At 39.0% G+C, this 26,304-nt stretch overlaps 1 protein-coding gene across 3 annotated transcripts in view; it reads right to left on the bottom strand.

Annotated features, from left to right (window-relative positions):
• FTO (FTO alpha-ketoglutarate dependent dioxygenase) overlaps window positions 1-26,304 on the bottom strand; it is a 373,271-nt gene that overhangs the window by 212,402 nt on the left and 134,565 nt on the right. For all 3 annotated transcript variants that reach the window (XM_060130666.1, XM_060130667.1, XM_060130665.1), the window contains exons 5-6: window positions 7,725-7,804; window positions 170-313 (exon numbers count right to left, since the gene is read on the bottom strand). In XM_060130666.1, coding sequence (XP_059986649.1) covers window positions 170-313; window positions 7,725-7,804 — 224 coding nt within the window. The remainder of the gene's footprint in view (window positions 1-169; window positions 314-7,724; window positions 7,805-26,304) is intronic.

Below are 26,304 nucleotides of genomic sequence, written 5' to 3'. Positions count from 1 at the left end.
CCTGTGGAAACAGAGGCCTGGAGAACTGGCACAAAATGCTCATGCCCTGGCTACTGCTATTGTAAGTAATGAACCATCCCTTGTCTCTCATACTCATAGCGAACTGTGGCCAAATAACTTGTTAGCTAGCAAGTTGGAGAGAATCTTCACAGTTCCTGAAAGTCCTTACCTCGTTGTGGATTTCTTCTCCGTGTTTCAAAACCACTGGCTCCAAGGATTTCAAAGAGACCTCACCATTGTCCGCCTCATCACGGATATTCTGCAGGGCCAACTGGCAGCGCTGTAAGATGTAATCCAAGGTCCCCGTTGAGCACTGCAGAGATAGAACCAGCCACCGAGATGGTAAGCAAACTCCAAGGTTACCATCCCTCTCTTCCTAGGACGTCTGTCCCCTTCCCGGACCTGTCGCCCTCACAGGTCAGCCTATGCTCCTCAACTTAAGAATGACTCTGGTAGCTTTCTCCTTGGGCTCTGTGCTGCCAGCTTGGCCGTCACCTGGGTCACTCATCTTGCTGCTTTTTATTACATGGGCTTCATATCTCCAAAGAGTAGGCTCCCTGAAGGCTAAAGCCCTGTTTCAAAATGTATATACTATACATATACTGCAGCACCTAGAACTGAGTCTTAAATATAAAAGAAACTTAGTAAGTAGTTATTGGAGGAATAACTAATTAGCCAAGAAGTCAAGAACACTGACTTTATCTCAAGTGCCCTGCACCTAACAATGGGGAAAAAAAGGTAACCAGACTGTAGAACGGGTTCAAAAGTACACAAAATAGAACAGCAATGGAGAAAAAAATGAAGTTATAAACACAGGGCAAAGAACTCATTTTCCTTCTCTGCGGAAAGCATACGCTAGGCAGCTGGAAGTCTGCCTTGGCAGAAGAGATTCTTCAGATAATGGAGAATATGTGGCTCATACCCTCAAGGCATGTTGAAAGGCCTAACTTAGTGCCCGGGTATCAGCAAAGGCACAGATAACTAGTCCATCCCTCTCTAAGTCTGTGGGAGCAAAACAGAGGTCAAATGGACACACTCCCTCTTTGAATGAGCATATGTCAGAAAAGAAGAGGATGCAGGTGGAGTGTGCATCCGCTTGTTTTGATAATGACACGATTTCCTAGAATGAGAAAACGCCAGCTGTAAATATCCTTTAGACCCAATGAGGGAAATGTCTCCCCAGAGTATTTTTATTTTAATATTTACAATTTAAATGGATCCCTTCGAAATAACCTTGAAGGCTAATCCCCTGGTACAAAATTTCTTTGCACAGTTACTGCCACTTGATACAATGTGACCTGGGCATGCCTGGGGGAAAAAAATGAAGTTTCTGTGCCACAAACAGAAGCTTGACTAATATGTGTTTTAATATGAAGATCCCAATGTGTGGGGAGCAGAAGGGCAGTGGCTCCAATTTACTACAAAGAAAAAACAAAAAATGGAAATGAATTACCACTCACTTTTGTCCCACAGACAACCCTACATTTTTAAAATGACTTTCTGTCTATAAACATACTCTACCTGCACCTTTACTTTCCCAAGTATGGAGTAACCTATATAAGAGGTAATTAATTGAAATGCCATCTACTATAATAAAAGATTAAAAACAACACAAAATTTCCCATCAATAAAAGACCAGTTAAACAAACTCTGGTGGAGCCATGATTGCAACCAAAAAAAAAAAGGAGGGGGGAATATATATATTTTTCCTGGGTGATTAGAGTTCATCTGATGTAAAGAACCTATAATCAGGCCTAGTTTTTTGGGAGGGCATGGGGAGTGGAAACAGTTTTATTGAGATATAAAATTCACATGTCATAAAATTTACCCACTTAAAGCATACAATTCAATGTCTTCTAGTATATTCACAGAGTTGTGCAACCATCACTACAGTTAACTTTAGAACATTTTTATCCCTCCAGAAAGAAACGCTGTACCTTTTAGCAGTCACCCCCTCCCATTTCTACCAGCCTTCCCAGCCCTAGGCAACCACTAACCTACTTTATGGGTCTACAGATTTGACTGGTCTACTCTGGATATTACATATAAATGAAATCATACAATGTGTGGTCCTTTGTGACTGGCTTCTTTCACTTAGTATATTTTCAAGGTTCATCCATGTTGTCCACGTGTCAGTACCCCGTTCCTGTTTATTGCCAAATTATCATTCAACTGTACAGATAGGCTGCCTTTTGTTTCTCCATTCGTTAGGTGATGAGCATTTGGGCTGTTTCCACTTTTTGGCTATTATGAATTAAGCTACTGTGAACATTCATGTACGAGTTTTCACTTCTCTTGGGTGTGTACACTAGGCATGGAATTGCTGGGCAATAAGGTAACTCTGAATTTAACCTTCTGAAGGTTAAATTTTCCAAAGTGGCTGCGCCATTTTACATTCCCTCCAGCAATGTATGAGGGTTCCAATTTCTGCACATCCTCACCAACATCTGTTCCTGTGATTCTGATTATACCTATTCCAGCGGGTGTGCAGTGGTATGTCACTGTGGTTTTGATTTGCATTTCCCCAATGACTAATGATGGTGAGCATCTTTTCATGTGTTTATAGGCCGCTTGTATATCTCCTCTGGACACATGTCTATTCATAGCCTTTATCTGTTTAAAAAGTTGGATTATTTCTTTTTAATCATTGAGCTGTAAGAGCTCTTTATATAAATCTAAATATGGGCACCTTGTGAGATGTATGATCTGCAAATATTTTCTCCCATTCTGTCTTTTCACGTTTGTGATGGTACCCTTTGACGCATAAAGTTTTTAACTTTGATAAAGTCCAATTCACCTATTTTTTCTTTGATGGCTTATGCGTTTGTATGATATCTTAAAAAAAAATTCCCTACTCTAAGAACTGCATGTTGATAAGTAATTATCATCAAGGTTTACTAAAATAAAACAAAACAAAAAGTGCAGAATAGGGGCTTCCCTGGTGGCACAGTGGTTGAGAGTCCGCCTGCCGATGCAGGGGACGCGGGTTCATGCCCCGGCCCAGGAGGATCCCACATGCCGCGGAGCGGCTGGGCCCGTGAGCCATGGCCGCTGAGCCTGCGCGTCCGGAGCCTGTGCTCCGCAACGGGAGAGGCCACAATAGTGAGAGGCCCTCGTACCGCAAAAAAAAAAAAAAGGGGGGGGGCAGAATAGTGTGTAGACTACCATTTATATAAGAAATTTTAAAAATTACATATGTGTTTGCTTATTTATGTATTAAGCATCACTGAAAGGATAACAAAAATCTGATAACGTTGGTTGCCTCTGGGGAAGAGGAGCTGGCTGGTGTGAGGAGAAATAGGTTTTAACTGTACACTCTTAGGTACTTTTTGAGTTTTGAACCATTTGCGTAACTACCTATTCAAAATATAATTATACATAGAATTTAAATTTAAAAAAACATATATTCTGTGTTGCATCCCAAGAACATTCTGTCACAACCAGAAAAAAACTAAAATCAAATAAAGGTCGAGAGTCATCAGACATACTCTAGTCACATTTTTGCAACTAAAAACTGAATAGATTTCTTCTGTGATTAACTAAAATGAATTTCAGAACAACATTTCCTTAAGACAATCTGTTTCCTACATATTGTGAATAGGCAGAAAATAGCGAATCATTTTGTTTGGCACAGAAAAGATGTCTAATTTAATACTGTATGAAGGAAAGGACATTTGTAGAACAAGTGAGGGCTATAAAGTTGCATGGATTTTTTTCTTCTCTGTATTGAGGGAAACCATAACGTTAACTATAGTGTTGGAGAAAAAAATCTTTTCCCTCTTCTATTACTGAAAACAATAATATAAGATGAAATTAGAAGTTTTAAATAAGATAAAAACATAATCCTGCCATACTCTATTTAAAATAAATTATTTTTATTGTGTGTAATTCTTCATCCACACACAGCTGTAATGAATATATACATATCAATGTACATGCTACTTTTCACTGTTTGTACATAGGTATTCAAAACTACCATGGTCAATGCTGCTGAATGAGGTGACATTAACAGTTTAATTAGCAAGTCACATAATATAAAGGCATTAAGGTTCTGTCCAACTTTTCACTACTGTTAATCATACTAGATAAATATCTTTTTATATATACTTCCTTTGAATTATTTCCTAGGTTTGATTCCTCAAAACAGTGTTATGAGATCAAAGATATGAATATTTTTATGGGGCTTTACACATATCCCCATATAGCCTTCCAAAAAATATACTAATTAGAATACCAGTAGGGTATGAATGTACAGTTTCACTGTAATTTTACCAGCATTGAATATTATCATTTTTGATTTTGGGTAGAAATAAAAAGTTAACCTTAAAATGATTTTTTAAAAAAAATTCCTTTTAACTTTAAAGCCTGTATACACAGGATCATGTAAAACAGAGTCAGCAAACCTTTTCTTAAAAAGGTCAGATGGTAGATATTTTAGGCTTGCAGGCCATAAGGTCTGTGTAACTACTCAGCTCTGCCATGGTAGCTCCAAAGCAGCCATAAACAATACGTAAATAAGTGAGCGAGGCTGTGTTCCAATAAAACTTTATTTACAAAAAGAGCTGGCTGGCCCAAAAGCCATAGAACTTGCTGACCCTGATCTATAATATAGAAAGCAGGATAGTCACATCATTCACATTATGTATGTCTAATTAGTAAAGTATCATAAGCTTGAACTGAAGTAGAGATAATATAAAAGATACAGATTTGGGATTATATTATTATTATCACTATGCATATCCACCTCTTTTTTAAAAATTAATTAACGCTCAAAATTTTGCCTAAAAATTAGAAGATACAAATACAGCTACGACTAAAGCAGAGAAAGCTAAACCTCAGGATATTTTGAAAGCACTGCTACTTTAGTTAAGATGGTCCACTTGGAAAAAAAGGAAATAAGGCCAGAGGGGTACTTTTCAAACTGCATTCTGAATGTGTGTATTTATCATAGGAGGTGGAGAAGGAAAGGTTTCCTGATCTCTCACAAGTTTTAGTCCCCAATTTACATTTGTCTGCTGGACCTCTCCTCTTGGCAGCTCTGACTCAGCCTGTTCAAAACTGAACTACTGTCTTCCCCTCATGTCTTAGATCCCTATTTCTACTTATGGTAATGTAATCTCCAAATCACCCAAGCTTGAAACCTCAGAGTCACCCAAAAGCCCAGCACATGACAAGCATCCAGTAAAGAGTTACCTGGTTAGTGTGTTCATTCATTCACTCATTCATTCATTTGTTCATCCACTCACTCATTCATTCTTACATTCCTCCCTCCACTTCAATCAGTTACCAAGTCTGTCACTGTCTCCTACGTTAGTCAAGGGAATTTCTTCTTTTTTCCTGTTGCCATGACCTTAGTTCAGACCAATAGGTTTAATTGATGTCTCTATCATTTTCATCTTCTTAAAGACATCTCCAATATGTCACTAGTGCGATAAATAAATCATCAATAACCCCCACCTGAACCAACTTAAGTTAAAACACACCTAACCTGATATCCAAGATCTTTCACAATCCAATCATTCAGGGATCAGCCTTTATCTGCCAACACTCCCTTTCTGGCATCCTGGGATTCAGTCAAAGTTGAGCCACTCAATACTCCCTTTGTATCCCCATCCCATTCTGATCACAAGATTTCCACCTAATGGGATGAGGACTCTTAAATGTCTTAAAATGTCCTAAAATCCCCTAATCCCTACATGTTCAAGTCTTACATGTCATGTCACTCGTGAAGCCTTATGCTGTTTGCTACTCTCTATTCTGCACTCTACCTGTGCACAAGTGTCTAAAAGAATACCTTGAGCACTGGGAATTTCAACGAAAGTTTGCAGAATGGATGAAAGAACTAAAATCACTTCGCTTCTTCTGAGTAGTAGCTTTCAGTTAATAGCAACATTTCCAATTAAAGACTCATTGATGACTTAAGTTCTCTTGCTTCATTACATACATTCTAGTGTATAAATGGAGACAGAATAGCCTTCCACAGAAAGAGCTTTTGTTGTTCCTGTCTCCTACTAGCTTTTCATCAGGATAACTGAAAAGACAGTAGTAGTAATAGTAGTAGCAGCAGCAGCAGCAGTGGTAGTAATTTAATAATAGTAGTAGTGGCTAACGTTCTTTGAATGCATACTCTATACCTGCCACTGTTCTAAAAGACTTACACGTATTAACTCACTTAATCCTCACAAGAACCCTATGAATTAAATATGATTGTTATCCTTATCAAATACATTTTGTGAAACTTCTTTTTCATCATTTTGTACCAACCCTCTGAGCACAGCACTAATCGTCTTGTCCACTCTTCCAGATTGGATTAGGAAAGGTGCAAAGATACACATCAGTAGCCACATACTCAAAAGAATTCTTAGGAGAGTTCTAGCTAGAAAGACAGAGGTCTATATCATCTTGTATTATACAAAAAATGAAGTCTTTTTTGTACAATACAAAGCACGTATTAGATGCTCTATAAATGCTTGCTCACTCTTTTTTGCCTGCCTTCACTCACTCCTTCCTTCCTTCCTAACAGAACTTACCTTTTTAGGTCTCTAAGGTTATTATTTCTGCTTTTATCTATTTAATATTTGTCTCTCAAACTAAAATGGAAGTTCAGCAAAGCTAGTGGCCATATCTGTCATGTTGATGGCTCTCTCTCTCTCATGCCTCTAGTGCTACTGGGCACAGAACAGACACTCAAATATTTAGATGAATGATTGAATAGAAGAGAGAAGAAAGGGAGAAAAGGGGGAAGGAATGCTTGATGGGTTTGCTGGCATCTTGATTTAAACAGACACTCGTGTCCTCTCTGCCACCTAGCAAAATGACCAGTCCACTAGAAAAGCTACCTAAATACCAAAAGACATGACACTGCCTTATAGACTCACACAGTCTCAGGACTGGAAAGGTCTCATGCTTGTGTTTCCCTGCCACTTTATTGTATCCCGTCTGCCCAACTTTCTCACACTGGTCCCCTTGTGGTACAATGAAAAGTCAAGCTATAAAAGCAAAGCACAGAAGACAAGCTTGGATACGAGGTCAACTTGTAATCCTTTTCATGATCATTCCCCTGCTCTCTGGAAGACTTCTTAACTGAGCACACACAATACTCCAGGGTGACTACTAAAGGCTTCCCTCATCTCTTAAGTTTCCATTCTGAACTAGTCTAATCAGCTGACTATCTGCCACTGCAAGTGCTGGCAGAATTTAGCAATAAAGTCTGGGTTAGAAACACAACTGGCGAGTTTGGAAATTCCCTGGCACCACTGTAACTTTCTCCTTAATTTACATTCACATGCCCGGAAGCCTGACCCAAAAGTTAAGGGAAATATAAATTCTCAACCATCTGCGCCCAGTCACAGCTAACACATGCACAAGCACACAAATCTACTATTTTGTTCTGGCCATCCCTTGCCCTTGACCTTGACAGATACAAACCCCTTAGAAAATCTCTAACCAGCGACACCTGCCAAGGTGCCCTCTTGCTGGCATCTTTTCCAAGAAACATAACCCCAAAGAAGCAAAATAGACTTATCCCAGGCTGTGAACACACTTTTCAAAACTGGGTCCAACACAACTCAAAGCTAAAAAAGCAAGTAAATAGAGGCTAAAGTCTAGTTAGATGGAAGCAATTTTCCTATCAAATATTCTTCCAAAGTTCTATGATAAGTTGCTCATGCGACCACTTCTGTCACATCCAATTAAGTTTGAGTCACATTTTTATTTACACTTACCTCTGCCACTCGGTGGGTGGAACTAAACCGAGGTGGTAAACCAGCCAAAACACAGTGTTGGTGGGTGGCATTGAGATCATCTGCAGGAAAAATACCAAAAATTAAAAGAAAAAAAAAAAAAAACACCCAACACACACTTATCAGTCACTGAATACTATTTCACTAAAATACAAAGTAAACAGTAAATCCACCATTCAAGAAGAATGACAAGAACAAAGAATTAACAATTACCATGTATTCTTTAAACCGTTCTTTGTAAGTAGGATGACATATATATATATATACATATATATATATGTATATATATATAGTCATATGGTATAAAACCATCAAAAACCATGATACTTTCAATAGTGAAAGGGGATGTTATTAATAATTATTGCAGGACAACAGGCATAAACCAGGACTGTCCTTAGCAAACAGGCTATAGGGTTACCCTACTTATTTGTAGTCTTATGATACCCCCTCGCCACTATTTATGGGCTGAACTTCTTTCCCTTTCTCATGATACATCTAATTCTACCCATGCCTCTAGAATAAGCCAAATTTTTTTTGTATTATTTGGAGTTGAACATCTTTCATCTGAAAATCTGCCTCTTTCCTTCCCCAGTCAAAGTATCAATTTTGCCCTAACAATTTTCCAGGCAGCAAACCAACCAACTCAGCATGTTGCAAAGCTTTGGCTCTCAGAACAGAATTCAAGCCTACAGATTCACGACCCAAGAATGGAGAAGGTGGTGAATTCATCAGCTGAAGAATATGCCTAAAACCACATGCAGTGGGAGAAAAACCAATGGCCAAGTTGTTGCGTATTCTAAGAAATGATGCCACATGTGAGGCAAAATCTGTAACACCTCTGCTTAGGACATCACGTCCTCTATTATAAAGAAGAGAACCAAACTGTCCCCAGCAACACATGATTTCCTATGTAAGCAACAGAGGCTTCTTAGCAAGATACTAAGAAAGACAATGACTTAGACTAGGAAGCAAAGACCACCACACCCCCTACATGTCAGCAAAAACAACCTACAAAATTACCTCTAAACAGAAGAAAGGAAATGCAAAATGCCAACTGCAGGACTCCTGCTTATGGACATTATGGAGTAACCATGACAAGGTTTACCTTCTTACCCTAAAAAATTATAAAACAGACCAAAAATAGGAAACAAAGGTTTCTGACACTGGAAAACAGTGACCCCAAAGATAAGAGAAATAAAATAGGTGAGCCTTAGTTCACTAGCTAGAAACAGTTTCAAAGTCACAGAGTAGGGATGGGGATATCAGAGCTCAGAGTTTTCCGTTTTCTCTCTTGCTGAGTTGTGAAGACAGAGACTACATTTAGGAAGGCCAGGGCAGCAAGGATTTGTAAGGCAGAATACTGGAACAGAAGAACCCGCACAGGGAGAGACTAAGCGGACATCTACAGAAGGGTTCCTTCAAGTCTTTGGCTACGTATTCATCTGTGCATGTGTGGATGAAAACTTCCCACAGGCAGGAAAATAAGTTCCAGAAAGCTATAGACTAGACAAATCTCAGACCTCACATATGGCCAGGAATACTCTGTGTTCTCAGCAGCCAGAATGGTTCCTACTACCTGAGACAATAGAGTCTTTAGAAAAGTATAATCTTAGTAGTAGGGTTAAATAAGTACTATATTAAAGGCTGTCCCAGATCCACTTAAAAGCTTAAAAGCAAGCCTCAAAAGAATCTAACTTAGGGCTTCCCTGGTGGCGCAGTGGTTGAGAGTCTGCCTGCCAGTGCAGGGGACACGGGTTCGTGCCCCGGTCTGGAAGGATCCCACATGCCGCAGAGCGGCTGGGCCCGTGGGCCATGGCCGTTGGGCCTGCGCATCTGGAGCCTGTGCTCCGCGGCGGGAGAGGCCACAGTGGTGAGAGGCCCATGTACCGCAAAGAGAAAAAAAAAAAAGAATCTAACTTATTCCAAATAATTTAATTACTCACTAGAGCAAAGTCCAACACTACTTAAAAGAATATGACAAAATCAGGCGGGACTTCCCTGGTGGTGCAGTGGTTGAGAATCCGCCTGCCAATGCAGGGGACACGGGTATGAGTCCTGGTCCGGGAAGATCCCACATGCCACAGAGCAACTAAGCCCATGTGCCACAACTACTGAGGCTGTGCTCTAGAGCCCACGAGCCACAACTACTGAGCCCACGAGCCTCAACTACTGAAGCCCGCATGCCTAGAGCCCATGCTCCACAACAAAGAGTAGAAGCCACCACAGTGAGAAGCCCACACACCACAACGAAGAGTAGCCCCCGCTCACCGCAACTAAAGTCCGTGTGCAGCAGCGAAGACCCAATGCAGCCATAAATAAATAAAAATTTTAAAAAATAAAATAAATAAAGTAAAATAAAAATCACCTATGGCTCTCAGTACCCATAAGTTCAAAAAAAAAAACAAATAAAAACAAAGTCAGGCACCAATAAATAAAATTTGCCATATCCAGCATTCAACCAAAAAGTAGCAGAGAGAAATAAAAGATATATATATGATACACAAGATAAATACATAGCTTTCTTTTTTTATGTATGTATCTTTCATATATATATAATATGAAGCTTCTAAAGATGAAAAATATAGTAAGTGAAATAAAAATCACATTGAAGAGATTAACAGCACTTTAGACACTGCAGAAGAAAAGATAAGTGAAGTAGAATACACAGGAACAGAAACAACCCAAAATGAAGCACACAGAGGAAAAACACTATAAAAAACTGAAAGAGCATCCATGCCCTATGAGACAATATTAAGCATTTTAACATAAATGTAATTTGAGTCTCAGAGGAGGGAGAATGACAGAAAAAAAAATTTTTTTTAATGATGACCAAAGAGAAAAATAAGAGCAAAGAACAAGGGCAACAAATAGAAAACATTAACAAATAAGATAGATATTAACCTAACTATATCAGTAATCACTTTAAATGTCAATGGCCTATGTATACTAATTAAAAGGCAGAGATGGTCAGAGTAGATGAAAAAACAAGACCCAACTATATATTGTCTATAAGAAACTCACTTTAAATATGAAGACACATATAGATTAAAAGTTAAGGGATGGAAACAGATATATCATGGAAACACTAATCAAAAACAAAGCTGGAGTACCTATATGAATTTCAGACAGAGCAAAAGCAAGAAAAATTATCAGGGATATAGCGGGGCATTACGTAATGATAAAGGGGTAATTCTCCAAGGAGAGGTAACAATCCTTAAGGTATATCTGTCTTATAATAAAGCAACAAAGTATGTGAGGCAAGAACTAATAAAACAGCAAGAAGAAACAGACATATCCACTATTACAGTTAGAGACTTCAACATCCCCTAAAAGAAGTGAATAGATCCATCAGCAGAAAATTAGTAAGGACATAGTGGAACTCAAGAGTGCCATCAATCAACTTAATTGACATCTATAGGTGACTTCATCCAACAACCGCAGATTATGCAATCTTCTCAAGGTCATGTGAAACATTCATCAAAATAGACTACATTCTTGAACAAAAATCACACCTTTACAAATTTTTTAAAAATTGAAATCATACAATGTCTGCTCTCAGACCACAAAGAAAGTAAACTAGACATCAGTAACAGAAAGATAGCTGGAAAATTCTAAAATACTTAGAGAATAAAGAACACACTTCTAAATAACACATGGTCAAAGAAGAAATCACAATAGAAATTTTAAAATACTTTTAACCACATGAAAATAACAATACAAAATAGCAAAATTTGTGTGATGTGTAAAAGCAGTGCCAAGAGGAAAATTTGTAGCATTAAGTGCATGTTAGAAAAGAAGAAAGATCTAAAATCAATAAGCTTCCACCTTAGGAAACAAGAAAAAGTAGAGCAAGTTAAATTTAAAGTAAGCAGAATAAAAGAAATAATAAAAATAAAAGCAGAAATTAATAAAATCAAAAAATATCCATAGAGAAAATCACTGAAATAAAGCTGATTCTTTGAAAAGATCAATAAAATCAATAAGCTTCTATGCAGGCAAAAAAAAAAAAGGACAGAACACACAAAAAGAGGATATCACTATAGAACCTATGGATGTTAAAAGGAAAAGAAAGTAATAACATGAACAGTTCTATGCTCACAAACTTGATAAGCTAGATGAAATGGACCAATTCCTTGAAAGACACAATCTGCCAAAGCTCACACAAATAGAAATAGACAAACTGAATAGGCCTGTAGCTACTAAGGTAACTGAATCAATAAATAATAGCCTTTCAAAACAGAAACCTCCAGGCCCAAATAGGTGCACTGGTGAATTCTACCAAACATTTAAGTAAGAAATAATACCAACTCTTTACAATCTCTTCCAGAAGACTGAAGTGAAGGGAAGACTTCAATAGTCTCTTCAAAAGCGATGCTGGAACAACTGTACATCTCCATGCAAAAAAATACTCAAAATGGATTATAGACCTAAATGTAAAACGTGTACATATAAAACACTTAAGAGGAAATCTAGATGACCTTGAGGGTGACAGTGACTTTCTAGGTGCCACTGAAGGCACAATCCATGAAAGACAAAACTGATAAACCAGACTTCATAAAAATTAAAAACTGTTCTGTGAGAGACACCGTCAGGAGATTAAGAAGACAAGCCTTGGACTCGTACAAAATATTTGCAAAGAACATGTTCTATAAAGAACTGTTATCTAAAATATACAAAGAACTCTTAAAACTCGACAATAAGAAAACAAACAACTCATTAAAAAATGGACAAAAGACCTGAACAGACAAAGAAGATAGACAGATTGTAATAAGCACATGAAAAGATGCTCCACTACCTTTGTCATGGAAGTGTAAATTAAAACAAATACCCACTACACAGCTATTAGAATGGCTAAAATCCAGAACACCAACAACATCAAATGCTGGTGAGGATGTGGAGCAACAGGAACTCTCATTCACTGCTGGTGTGTAGGCGAAATGGTACAGCCACTTTGGAAGACAGTTCGGCAGTTTCTTTCAAAATTAAACACGCTCTTACCATCAGACCCAGCAACCGCACTGCTTCATATTCACCTAAATGAGCTGAAAATGTGTCCCCACAAAAACCTGGTGACAGCAGGGGAGACGGTGAGCAGCGATCGGATTCAGAACGTTTTAGAGGAAAATAATAGGACCTGCTAATGGATGGGTAAGTGAAGGGACGGAAAGAGTGAAATTAAGAGCAACTTTTGGTATTTTCACAGGAACAACAGATTGAAGATGAGTAAGTCACAAAACATTCGGACACTGTATGAACAAACAGCACAAGATGCAATGAAAGGTGAGGATAAAAACAGCAGTCATACATTTGGAGTATTAAAAGCAAATGTAAAGACAAGGAAAGCTAATATAGAGGATCAAAACAGATCCAACCTCTGCTGACTTGGGTTCAGAAGTGTAGCTTATGGCCTGAAGAGGACTGAATGTCCATTCTCTTTCCCAGTTTGCTCTCTCTGAGGATTCTGGTTAAGGACACACCTGAGAATTTCTGGTAGATCTGAACTATTTTATCTAAAGGGGGATTCAAAGCCAAACAAACAAACAAAACAAAAACAAAAAGCAGGGGTTGGAGGAGTTTCCCCAGGTCCAGGTGCTCATAAAGAGTTGAAACAATTTCTAAGAAATACATAGATGCTGGGGACTTCCCTGGTGGTCCAGCGGTTAAGACTCCATGCTTCCAATGCAGGGGGTGTGGGTTTGATCCCTGGTTGGGGAACTACGATCCCACACGCTGCATGGCACGGCCAAAAATAAAATAAAATTTAAAAAGGAGATCAAACAAACAAACAAAAGAAATACATAGATGCCATTCTCACCTACCCAAAGAAAAGCCTTATCACTCCCAGGCTATTAACAGTAGGCTCTAAAGACATCATAAGGAGGAAAACAAATCATCTTAATGAACAGATCTGTTAAGTGCTTTTGTTCCACTGAGGGGCCACTAATCTGAGGCAGGCCGAGTGGCAAACACGACATTAGAAGTAATACTCCAAGGCTTGTACCTTTATTTAAATCCTTGGCAACTCTCTAATCAAACAACTCTTTTGAGATTGCTCCCAAATGTCTCTAATCCTTTATGACTTTTAGAAAGAACCCCGGAATTTTCATTGAAGAGCTTCTAATTTATCTAAAATTCTAAGTCTATGAAAGTGGCTCAAGCCTCATGGATTGTATATCTCACGTCTTAAAGGATACACTAAAGACATGCCCAGCTTTAAAGACTAATGCTAAAAATTTTTAGAAAGAAAACACTAAAGAATGCCTGTTTTCCAGAGCTATCTCAGAATACAGCTAAAAACTGACTCTCTACTCAAGTGGAATCAGAGTTTGTAGAATTTATTCAACAAAACAAATGGAAAAGAAGCTATTACTCTTTGCAGGCTAAATGCTGCGTGCTCTATCAGTGGGTGAGGGAGAACTCTGGACGTTCACTGTAGCATGAAATCTCATCTCATATATAAGAGACCACAGATGCAGTGGCATAATTGACGCTAGGGTGATCAATTCATGCCCAGGGCTTTCCTGGTTGTAACACTGAAGGCCCGAATCCTGAGATCCCCACTCTCACACCAGACAAACTGGGACAGTTGGTCACACTAAGTTTAACCCAGCCCTTATTTCCCCGGTTCTGTTGTCTAGTGTGTCACCAGAGGCTACTGCATCCCCAAATTTCTTAAAGTAACAGTCAGGAGCTTGGCTAAAGGCACTCCTGAGCTAAACAAGCCCAATACTGAAATCCAATCTTCCCAGGTGCACACGATCACTGAAGCTTTTCATTCTTACTCACCTGTCCATTCTCATCCCTCAATCTTAATATTTATCACCTTATTTTTCCTAGATGTGGGGACATCCATGACTGAGAACGTTTTCAGAATTTAATAGCCAACGAAACGGGGGAGGGGACGCTTCCTGGCAAGATGACAGTAGAGACCCAGGCCTCTACCTACCCCATTCCTAGATTCCCAATGAGACGATCAATGAAATAGTAAAAGAATTTAAGACTTCCTTCAGTGCTCAACATTAGGGAAAGGTTCTCAATACGCCAGAAATTACAAGGAATTGTGCTGGATACAGTATAAGTGGAATGAGATGAAAGAAGGGCAGCACCCTAATGTAAATCAACTATATTTCAATTAAAAAAAAAATACTGACACCCTGGACCCACAACAGATTAGCTTCATCAGAATTTCTGGGGTTGGGTTTCCCCGGTGGTGCAGTAGATAGGAATCCACCTGCCAATGCAGGGGACATGGGCTCTAGCCCTGGTCCAGGAAGATCCCACATGCCGTAGAGCAACTAAGCCGGTGCGCCACAACTACTGCAGCCCATGCACCTAGAGACCGTGCTCTGCAACAAGAGAAGCCACCATAATGAGAAGCCCATGCACCGCAATGAAGAGTAACCACGCTCTCCTCAACTAGAGAAAGACCGCGTGCAGCAAAGAAGACCCAACGCAGCCAAAAAATAAATAAATAATAATAATTTAAAAATAGAATTTCTGGAGTTGAGGCGCAGGCACTGTATTCCTGAAAGTGCCCCACGGGATTCTCATGCAGAGGAGGGTTGAGGGGCACTGTCCTTGGGTAATGCTGACCAAAGCAGCTGCTTGTGTATCGTTTGGGGACCCCAATTCAAGAGCACTCATTTGGCCCTAATTTATTTATCTGGTATCCCTTTATGGCAGAATCTGTACTAGGTTCTGGAGATGCAGAGTTGAATGACATGATCTTGTCCGTAAGGATTTTACCATGAAATGAGTGAGGTGAAACTGGCTAAGTGTTAGAACAGAGCTGGGCATGGGACATAGTGGAGAAACAAAGGGGGACTAAAAAAAAAAAAAACGGCAGCATCCTGATAAATATATCAAGCAGATCCTGAGAGCAGTGCTCCCCCTCTAGCTCAGAAGGTGCAGAGCAGAAGGGCAGGAGAGGCTACAGGGCACCCAGAGGCCTGTAGCCTCTGCAGGACAGTGTTAAATGCACACCACCCGCGGGACCCATAGACCCCCAGACGTGTTGCTGGTGCAAGTCATCGCTTTGCGAAGAGAACCAGGCATTGCGGAGGTAAGAAACTGGAGCGAGCAGGTATGCCAGGAATGGTCCAAAAGCTGCCAGGGTTTGCTCATACTGTGAGCATCTATACCACCCAAAGACAGAAACAAGTCATTCAGTACACTCCAGTTCATCAACTCTCTCATCTGGTCCTGCAAAGATACATTTTCTTCCTCCTCCTTCAAGTGAAGGATTTGGTCGGGAACCTATACTAAGTTTTTCAGAACAAACCTTAACACCGACTTGCCTATCAGCCGGTGCTAGTCCTTTTTCTATAAGGAAAAACAGACAAGGAAAAATCACTAGACTCAGGCAAAAGTATTACAGTTCTAAGGAAAGGAACCAGTTTGACAGAAACTATCTCTTCCGAAAAAGTGTTACTCAAACGGACAGAAAAAAATTTTGTAAAATTCTCAGTATTTCAAGAAGCCGCTTGATTCAAGAGGGCACTGCACCTGTGAAAATGGGGCAAGCAGCTGTGAGGATGGAGCAGCGTGAGATCAGGAAAGGTTGCTTGGAGTTGACTTGTTTTTAATACGTATGGCTTCATTTAAAATGATGATAGCTGGAGTGAACAACAGAAGGCGTGCTGCAGAAAAATCAAATTACCGAAGTAAATGAGAACTCGAGAAATTCTCCCAGAACTCAGACGGAAAACAAAAACTAGTGACAGAATAAATAAGACACGAGGGGCAGATTCTGGAAGCCAAAACAGATGTAACAGGAATCTTAGGGAAGAAAGCAGAAAACAGAAATGAAAGAATAGTCAAAGAAATAACAGAAGAATATTTTCCAAAGTTGTGAAAAGGCCTGAGTCTGTACTACAAAATGGCTGACCAAATATATAAACATATTCTGTTCAAAATTAAATATAAAATACTACAAATGTCCAAAGGAAAAAAACACAGTTTGCCACAATATAATCAATTTGAAGATGATCTCAGATATCTTCCTAACATCAAACATCAGAGGTCAAGGGGACAATATCTACAGAGTTTAAAGGTGGAAAGCTTGTTACTCGAGAATCCTATAGCCATTCAAGGAGATACGAATATGTGTAGGTATAGTAGTAAGTCACACTCATGTTATTTTCATCATTAAACTGGCAAAAATATTTTTAAATCGTAATGCCCAGTGTTGCCTAGGGTGAGATAAATAGGCTAGTAGAAGTAACTAATAACCATGTTTCATACATTGTAGGTAGAAAGGTAAACTGAGAACAATCTTTCTGATTAAGCGTCTGACAGTACAATATGTACCGTCTTTACATATCGACACTCTCATCCTCACCCAGGTATCCCACTTCTGGTAACTTTTCCTAGAGAAATACTTACAGGTGCAGACAAAGATGTATATACAAAGATGTTCACAGGGCAATATATATGATACCAAAGCACTGGAAATGAATGGCATGACAAAACTAGGGGATTACTATTTAAGCCATTTTTTAAAAATCACATTTTCAAAGAATATTTAATAGGGGAAAATGTTCAAGATATAAAATTATTGGAAAAAACAAGATGTAAAACATTATACCTAACATGATATTAATTTTCTAAAAAAATAAATAAACATATATTCCCAAGTATAGGAAAAAACACTAGAAGGAATTAGACCAAATAGTTATGAATGATGTTATCTCTGTGTGGTGATATTATGATGTACTTTTGTTATCCAGCTTATACTTTCTTATAGTTTGTAAATTTTCTACAATGACCATCAATCCTAATTTTTCTTCATATTTAACATCTCTGAATTTGGAATACATCTTAAAATTGATAGCATCTTTGACTGGATGACATATATTATTACTTTTGTACCTAGCAATAAAAACTAGAACAGTAAGTATGATGATTTTTTAAAAATCCAAAGGGAAATGTTCAATGAAGAGATCCTCAGAAAAGAGATATTCATTCCCCAAATAAAAATGACAGAACACTGCAGTCGGTGTGGGTGATAAGAGTTTTGGTTAGTTTTTTAAACCTTCCCCAATATAATTTTCCAGGGGACTAAAAACTCTTCCATAAAAACAGGTACAGAGGTGAAGATGACCTCAGGGTACACACCTTTCTCTCTTTTTTTTTGAAATTAACTTTTACGGAATGCTTGGTTTATAGTTAGGCTTCAAAGAGAATACATTCTTGAGGTTAATCATTCATTCTTGCTTTCTAAATAGGCAAAAAGAACTTTAATCCCACTTTGGGAACGGCTGCCTTTACTCTTCCACGTGGCAACTCTTCCCAAGAGACAGGAGGGCAGAGGGGATTGTGGAAATGGAGAGATGAGAAGGAACAGAGGTTAGGATAACAGAAAATTTGAATGAAGTTTCTTCTCTCCCTAGTTTGTATACACAGCGCCATCACATCACCCTCTACTACAGTGAACTCTGGGCACCAGAACTTCCAAAATGAAGTTAATGAATGAAACAGAAGCAGCCACTTAAACCTCTAAGTTCTGTTCCTTCATATACCTTTCAATTTCTCTCTTTAGTCACTCCTATCTCACATCTGATTTTCCACTGACAACTGAGGAAGATAGTTATGGTTTCTGGTTAACACTTAGGGAGGAAAAAAAGACTGTTGTCTCCAGATACTCAGCAAGTTCCTATTCTCCACAAGGTACTAAGTGCTGTGTATAGTACAAGAATATATATAATACCGGCTCTGAAAAAGCTTAGCTCTAGTAGATAAGACTTCTATATCAATTGCTACAGTCCAGAGGGGAAAGAGAGTTATGGCAAACACACTGAATAGTTGGTGCCCCTGACATTGTGGGTATTAAATTTTTTTAATGTCACCCCTAAATAGGTGAGTTACACATGTAAACTCACAAGGGGAAAACATGACAAGGTGGAAGGAACAGTATGAACAAATATAAGGAGAAAGGTTTGTGCCAGGACCAATTTTAGGATAAAGCCACTATAATGAACTGACCAAGGACTATAATTTACATCTTTTTAAAAATTTTAAATGGTTATTGGGCCTAGAAGAATTATTCCACAGGAAGAGTTTAATGAATCTTCCATCATAGGGTATATAGTCTGGCCTTGAAATCTGTTGCAGGGACTGATTGATTCAGGAAAGTCAAATTCATTCCTGGTCTAGTCCTGGGTTCAATCCCTGGTCAGGGAACTAAGATCCCACAAGCTGCGTGGCATGGCCAAAAAATAAATAAATAAAATAAAATTTTTAATTGTAATAAAAATAAATAAATAAAAATTTTTAAAGGCTTCATTCATGGTCATTCCTCCACTGCCTTTACAGAAGTGGCAAAGAGGGAATACAGGTTATGCAATCAAATTAAAAGCCTAAAAAATTCCTTCCCAGAGCTCGTGCTTTTAGGAGTTATGTTATAGAGATAACATAATAGCCAAAGAGGGCATATGAAAACTGCCAGCCAAAGGGGAAAACTCCACCTACCCAACCCAGATGTAGAATTACCTCAATACAGTGTTACTGATTGAATGAACCATAGAGAATAAAAGGACCTCATAATTCATAGTAACACATCCATCCTCAGTTAAAAAAAAAACACATTTTTGTTACCTTTGGTGGTTTTCTTATAAAAAACGTGAAGGAGAATGTACAGATTGATCCAGACACTGTGTCATTTTGGAAAATTCTGTGTTGCCACATGGTTATTTGGATTAGCCACAAGGAAGTAAAGCATGGGTCACTGAAGGAACAGACTGTCATGGAAGATTCTAAAAGCTGTCTCTGGAGACCCCAGAGTATTAGATGAATGGCCATCTGTTTTGCAGAGGGTCTTCAAAACCCTTTCCAGCCAGGTGCTTTCAAGGATAGAATAAGTACTTCCTTTTGCCTGTATTGCCATGAATGAAAGGGAGAAAAGCCAATCCTTGGTTCGTTCATTTCGCTCATTGATTCAATATTTATTAAAGAACCTACCATATTCAAAGTACTGTATTAGGTACTGTAGAAGGTACACATTTTCTGGAATCTAAAGTAGACAGAAGGCATTTTTAGAAAATTCCAAAAAAGACAAAAGACACAGGACCCAAGTAAAAATGGAATTTGCCAAGGAGTGCAATGAGAAGAAATCTCAATATGATAACTGTGCCAGGTGGGTTTGAAGAAGCCAGTGTTTATCAAAGCATTAAATAAGTAGTGTGACAAAACACCTAGTGGCACAGAGCTATCACTATGGCACGATTCTTCCAGCAGTAATACAGAAAGGCAATGATGAATTCCCGGGGAAAGGGAGAGCTACACAAGAAAGTCATGGTTCAAATACAAAGCTAGCTAAAGAATGGAGCACGATTCTGAGCTTTCGATGAGGTATAAAATTTCGACCTGACATTTGCAACGTGTCCTCTCATCTGACAGAGGTTTAGTAATTACAGTGGATGACAACTTCTATGTATGCATCCAGTCACTCCACTTGGTTCTACAGTTAATAACACACACATTAGCACTGTGAGGTACTGGTTTTCGAAGTTCAGAATCCATATACAAAGGAAGCATGGTCGTCTCATCAAAATTACAGATCAGTACGTAATCGTTATGCACTTCAAAAATGTGAAAGTAATGTTACGACTGAAATACCAGAAGTCAAGAGAGAGCATCTATATCTTGGTACAAAGGTAATCAATTAACAGAAAAAAACCCTAAAACGTTAACTAACAAAAGTTAGCAAGAGTAAGAAAGAGTATAAGAGAGCCGATTCCGTATTTCTCTTCATGAAAAAACTGATAGTCCTTAAAGTTGCTGGATGAAAAAACTGAAGTATTAAGCATATTTTATGAGTTAAGAGGGAGAGAATCACTAAAAGAATAAAATGCAAATACAGTGAAAAGTAGTTACTTCTAAGAAATGGAACTTGGGGGTAGATGGCAAAGAGTTTTTCACTTTACATTTTAGATCAACCTCCACTGTTTGAATTTTTATTTCCTAGTATATGTATTATTTTTAATATATTACTAACAATAATATCAATGAGGTACTGACAGGAAAGATCTCCAGGACATATTAAGTTAAAAAAAGAGCAAGTATTCTAGTAATATACCTATACATACATACACACACACACATACACACACACACACACACACACACATACACACACACACATACACACACACACACACACACACGTATAAAGTCCCATTTGTGTTATTTTAAAAAAGCAGCAGTAACATAGATGTAAATATTTTAAGATTGCTATATCTATGTTAAGGCTTACAAAAGGACCAGATAGAGGAAGGTGAAAGAGTAGTTCCACATTTTATTCTATACATTTCCATATTGTTTGAATCTCAGAATATATGTGCATTCACCTATTAATCGTTCAATTAATATTATTTTTTCCACACTTTTAACAAAAAAAGATTCCATGACTATATAATTAGTAGAGCTAGCCAAGTGGAAGAAAGAACAGCTTTGATCTCAGAAAAACCTGGATTCAAACACAAGCTTCACTAGGTATGTCACCTTGAACAAGTGGTTTTACCTCTCTGAGCCTCAATTTCCTTTTTTAAAGAAGTCTTCATGGAACTGTAATCCACATACCAAACAACTCACTGCCTGCTAGTGTGTTCACAGGACTGGGCAACCACAACAGACTAATTTCAGAGTATTTGCATACCCCTGAAAGAAACCAGGTACCCACGAGCAGTCAATCCCCATCGATTTTCTTTGCTGGGAAAAAAAATGGGGCTCAGAAGGGGATAACTACCTACATGACAGGCTTGTTACGAGAAATAAATGAAATATATCAAAGCCTCCAGCACAGTGCCTGACCCTCAGTAGGTACTCATCACATGCGCTTCAAGTAAAGTTCACAACATAAATACTACAGGAATAAGCAAAAAGACTGGATAGGATAAGAAAGTGTAAGAGAGGCAAATCCTTCCAAGTACCTAGGAACACACTCAGGTTCCTATCCTCAGAGCCTATGACACCAGCTATGCCCTCTCCCCAATTCAACTGAATACCAAAAAATCCGGTATCAAGTCAAAAAAGCCCAAGTTTGAAAACGTCAGCCTTTAGGGGCATATTCTAGAGCGAAAATTTCAGAAGAGACACATCCTCAACCCCGTAAAACGTGAACAGCAAGAAGCAAATACTGCAGTTGCTGAGCAGGGAAGAACACAGTAAGTTCACGTTGGACAAGCGGTTGAAACCATACTGTCATGGTCCTACTTTTCAAAGTGAAAATAAACATGGCACGTGCTCATCTGGCTGTTCAAGCACTTTCCACTTAAATGGCAATTCCTCAAGCCTACTGACTGCAGCCTGAAGTTATAATTTATTACTGTTTCTGTATGATTCCCGTGCCTCGGCAGAAAGCAGAACGTAGCACCTACGGTTTCAAGACCCATGAGAGGTAATAAAGTATAATTATTCAGAATTTATGATTAAGCCATATATTAGAGGTACTTTTTACTTCAGTTGGTCAGTCAGAGGTTGGAGGAGCAAGGGAATGGGGTCAGAGGAAGAAGTAACAAAAGCCTTTTCCTTTGAATAAAAGGTCTAAATCAGGGCAGGATTGAGGGACACCTGGAGGATTTACAAAGATACTATGGTCTCCAAGCGAAGTCCTAGAGGAGCCCCAGGTAAACTCCTAGAGGCCTCTCTTCTTCCTGCTCACAGAGCTACGGGCTCCAACTCGAGGGCTCGGGTTGGCTCCAGAAATAGAACGTGGCACGTTTTCAGGTTATACCACATCAAACATTCACAGTGCGCTGGGACTTGCTGCTCTAAGACATAGGTATTTCAGAGAAGGTGAACCTCATCTAGAAAAATCCACGGGCCAGGCTCTGTAAATAAACCTGGCCCCCACCAATCTTCATAATGAGTCGCCATGTTTAAGTCGTAGTTTACAAAGCACTTTCCCATATACTTTCTGAGTTGGCCTCACGATGACCCTGGGAAGCAAGTATCGTGAAGCACTAGTTTTGCAGTGGCGGCAGAGGTTCAGAGGGGAACTAACAGTGCACAGGCGATGGACAAGAGGGGAGTCTGGAACCTGGTCACCTGATGGGAAACGGCCTTTCCATTATTCTGCCCTGAACTGCTGGTGAGCGAATGCCAACCCAAAAAAGAAATACTGTGCATTTCAATTTATATTGCTGTTTTCTTTTTTTGCCATGGAATTTTTACTTGGCAACTAAAGCTTTGAAATAGCTGATGGGTATAGTAATGACACATATGTGAAAATGAGATGTAGTTGGATTTAAGGAAACGAAAGTAAAGAGAGGAGATAGAACAGAGTCTTGAAGAGTGACATGTAAAAAATAATAACAAGGGGAGGGGGCATTGCCCAAAATGTTTACCTAGCACTCACCTTTGTCCTGCACCATCCCACCTCCACACTCAGCTCCTGGTTAATGAACATAATTTGGCTGATGTCCCTTGAACTGTATAATCTGTTCCACAAAAAAACAAACCCGCAGTTTGTCTCCAAGCCACCTTTAAGTCCCTAACGCCCTGGTTGCATTCAGTCTATGGAAAACATCTGTGGCAAAGTAAATCATCCTACTCTGAGAAAAACCAGAGTGTGTTTTTTTTCCTTCTCTAAGTGTGTTTTGAAGTCCTGGTTGGAAAATTAGTGAAAATTGTAAATCTGTTTGCAAATCTGGTCATGTCTAACTCTGAGATTAGGGCAAAGATTCCAATTTAAAAGTAAAACCGTGACAACCCCAGTTAAGCGTGTCCTCAGGCACTGCAAGCAGGGCCTTCACTCAATTCCACAGGCAGTGGATTTATCACAGGCACCCGACACGTTCCCCATCAGACACCCCTGGAGTATTTACTTGAGACAGCAGGGTTCAGTCTGCACTTCCTCTGCAGACCAATATATTATTATAAATTGAGCTAAACTGTTTCCTTTTCATAAGTGCTATGAAGTTCAGATTTCAGACATCAGCACAGGGCTGAGGTCCCTCCACAAGGCTCTTTATAGTATTTGCCTTTTAAAAAGTAAAGAGAAAAGGTAGCTTTCGACCACGGCTGCTTTTATCTTTGTCTTGTTTTGGCTAAGAGGAGGTGTGGGAAAATTCATTTTAGAAATCAAACACGACATCTTAATAAGAAAATAGATTCTAAATACAAACTTTGGGTACAGTGGGCTATGCTTGGCCCAGTTCAGTAGGTTATCAGTTATTTAACCTATATCTGAGGGCAGGAGTTGGGAAACCAGGACTAGATAGTATGTCTTGGATATCAGCTCCTATAAAATAATAACACACTTCTTCTGTTTATCACCTACAACAGAAAAAGGGAACCAGTGTATATTTTAAAATGTATATTCATTATAATATATAAGTCAAAGGACAACATAATTATTTAATATTTTCATTTTTAATGTTTTTCTGAGCCAAGAAAAACATAACTTTAAAAAGAAATGCAAAGCTGGGACGAAGTGAGAGAGTGGCATGGACATACATACACTACCAAATGTAAAACAGATAGCTAGTGGGAAGCAGCCTCATAGCACAGGGAGATCAGCTTGGTGCTTTGTGACCGCCTAGAGGGGTGGGATAGGGAGGGAGGGTGGGCGGGAGACGTAACAGGGAGGGGATATGGGGATATAGTAGCTGATTCACTTTGTTATACAGCAGGAACTAACACACCATTGTAAAACAATTATACTCCAATAAAGACGTTAAAAAAATTTTTTTAATTAAAAAAATTTTTTTTAAAAAGGAAATGGAAAAGAAAGAAGCAAACACACCACCACTGTCACCTTCTTTTCTGCCCTTCTGAACAACTTAGGCATCACGCTGAGGGAGGGGGAGGAAGGAACAGAAGCCCAGAGCAGGGGGCAGCGCTGCAGTGGGGTGAGGAGGGACTCCAGGTGGTGGGGAGGGGATGGCTTGACACAGGTGTCAGAGCCCAAGTGGGCTAAAGTGACAAGTTCCAATCCACGCCTCTTACCTGCTGTGTAACCCTGGCTAAGTAACGACATTGATCTAACCTTAAATTTTTCTTTCTCAATATAGCTAACATCTACTTCTCAGGGTTACTGAGAAGATTCCAAGAAGGTTTGACTTGTCATTAGTCCCCAATAAACATAGCTGTTATTCATATACTATTGTTATTCCAGATACGTATATATGCACATATGGGAAAAAGACTGAAAAGGAATGTACTAAAATAGGCATGAACCTGATTTTTATATCCTTTCATTTTATACTTTTCAGACTTTCTTTTCTCTACAATGAGCATGTGTTACTTTTTCAATCAGAAGAGAACACATGAGATGTTATTAAATAAATAGAAAATAGTTGAGCCTTTACTACTTTTGTTTACAGAAAATTAATAAAGCTATTAAAAAGAGCACCCTTCTGACTCTCACTTCTTTAAAAGGTGCAAAATAGTCATAGAAACTCCAACAGAGTATCCAAAAGGAAAGTGGTTTACTGGCTGAAACTATCACCCATTTATACTCACGGTAAATATCCACATTGGGTGGTCTCTTAAAAAATGAATTAATAATCTGTTCTACCTACAAATAATGCTCAAAACAATGGGGTAAAGACTTCAGAATAGAAACTCAGATGCTGAGGCAAGCAGGGGAGGGGCAGGCCAAGAGATGACCTTAACCCTAAAAGTATTCCCACCTAGAGATTTCAGTGAATTGGGATCCAATCTAAACGGTCCCTTTTAGAGCAAGAAAAGCACCATACATGAAACCTGCAACCTACACTGGTCCCAGTTCTGCCTCACATGAAGTGAGTGACTTTCGGCAAATTAAGAAAGAACAGAACAATCCCTGCACCTTCCCCCCCACCCCCCACGGGCAAGGCTGTTTGGAGACTGAATGAAATTGCTTATGTGAAATTGATCTGTAAACTGGAAAGCAACATGCAAATGGAAGGCAAGAGATTTAGGGTTTACTTAGATCAGTGTGTAACAAACGCAGGACTCATCCATGAGAAGAACTGAAGAATTTACCACTGAATCGTACCAGGAGAAAGTAACTCCCTACGTAATGATCTTCCAATCTCCCTGCTGACATGAAGGACAAAGTCCAAGATTGGTACCATGATCCAGTTAACACCTCTTCATAACAGTTACTAAGGACAGAACAGGACTGAGGCTCAGGACCTGCAGCAAACAAAAGCGGTGGGCACTTAATTCTGTTTTACTTTCTTTCTATAAACTCTCTTCTTTTTCTAACAACGCTTCTAATTATGTCAAGTGATACTGGTTTTCCATTTAAGATAGTGATATAAAATCTCCCCCACAAAATTTATTTTGACGAAAGAAAAAAACCTAAGTTAATCTAGAGAGAAATGTTACATAAGTAATAATAACATGGGGAGCACACGGATATGGCAAAAACCATGAAGCTGATGTGCGAATGACTGAAATTTGGAAAACACTTAATGATGAAATGTCCGAAAGGGCCACTCCAAACTCATAATTCCTAGAAGGCAAGGACCAAGTTGTATCCATCTCCAGTACTCCAGAACCTTATGCAGCACACAGAAACACTCTATTAATTGGGAGATAATTCTTATTATAAATACTCGGTTTGAGCCTTGGT

The sequence above is a fragment of the Lagenorhynchus albirostris genome, chromosome 19 (assembly GCF_949774975.1).
Source record: "Lagenorhynchus albirostris chromosome 19, mLagAlb1.1, whole genome shotgun sequence".
NCBI lineage: Eukaryota > Metazoa > Chordata > Mammalia > Artiodactyla > Delphinidae > Lagenorhynchus > Lagenorhynchus albirostris.
The sequence above is the reverse complement of the archived record's forward strand: the minus strand, read 5'-3'. Positions and strand labels throughout refer to the sequence as shown.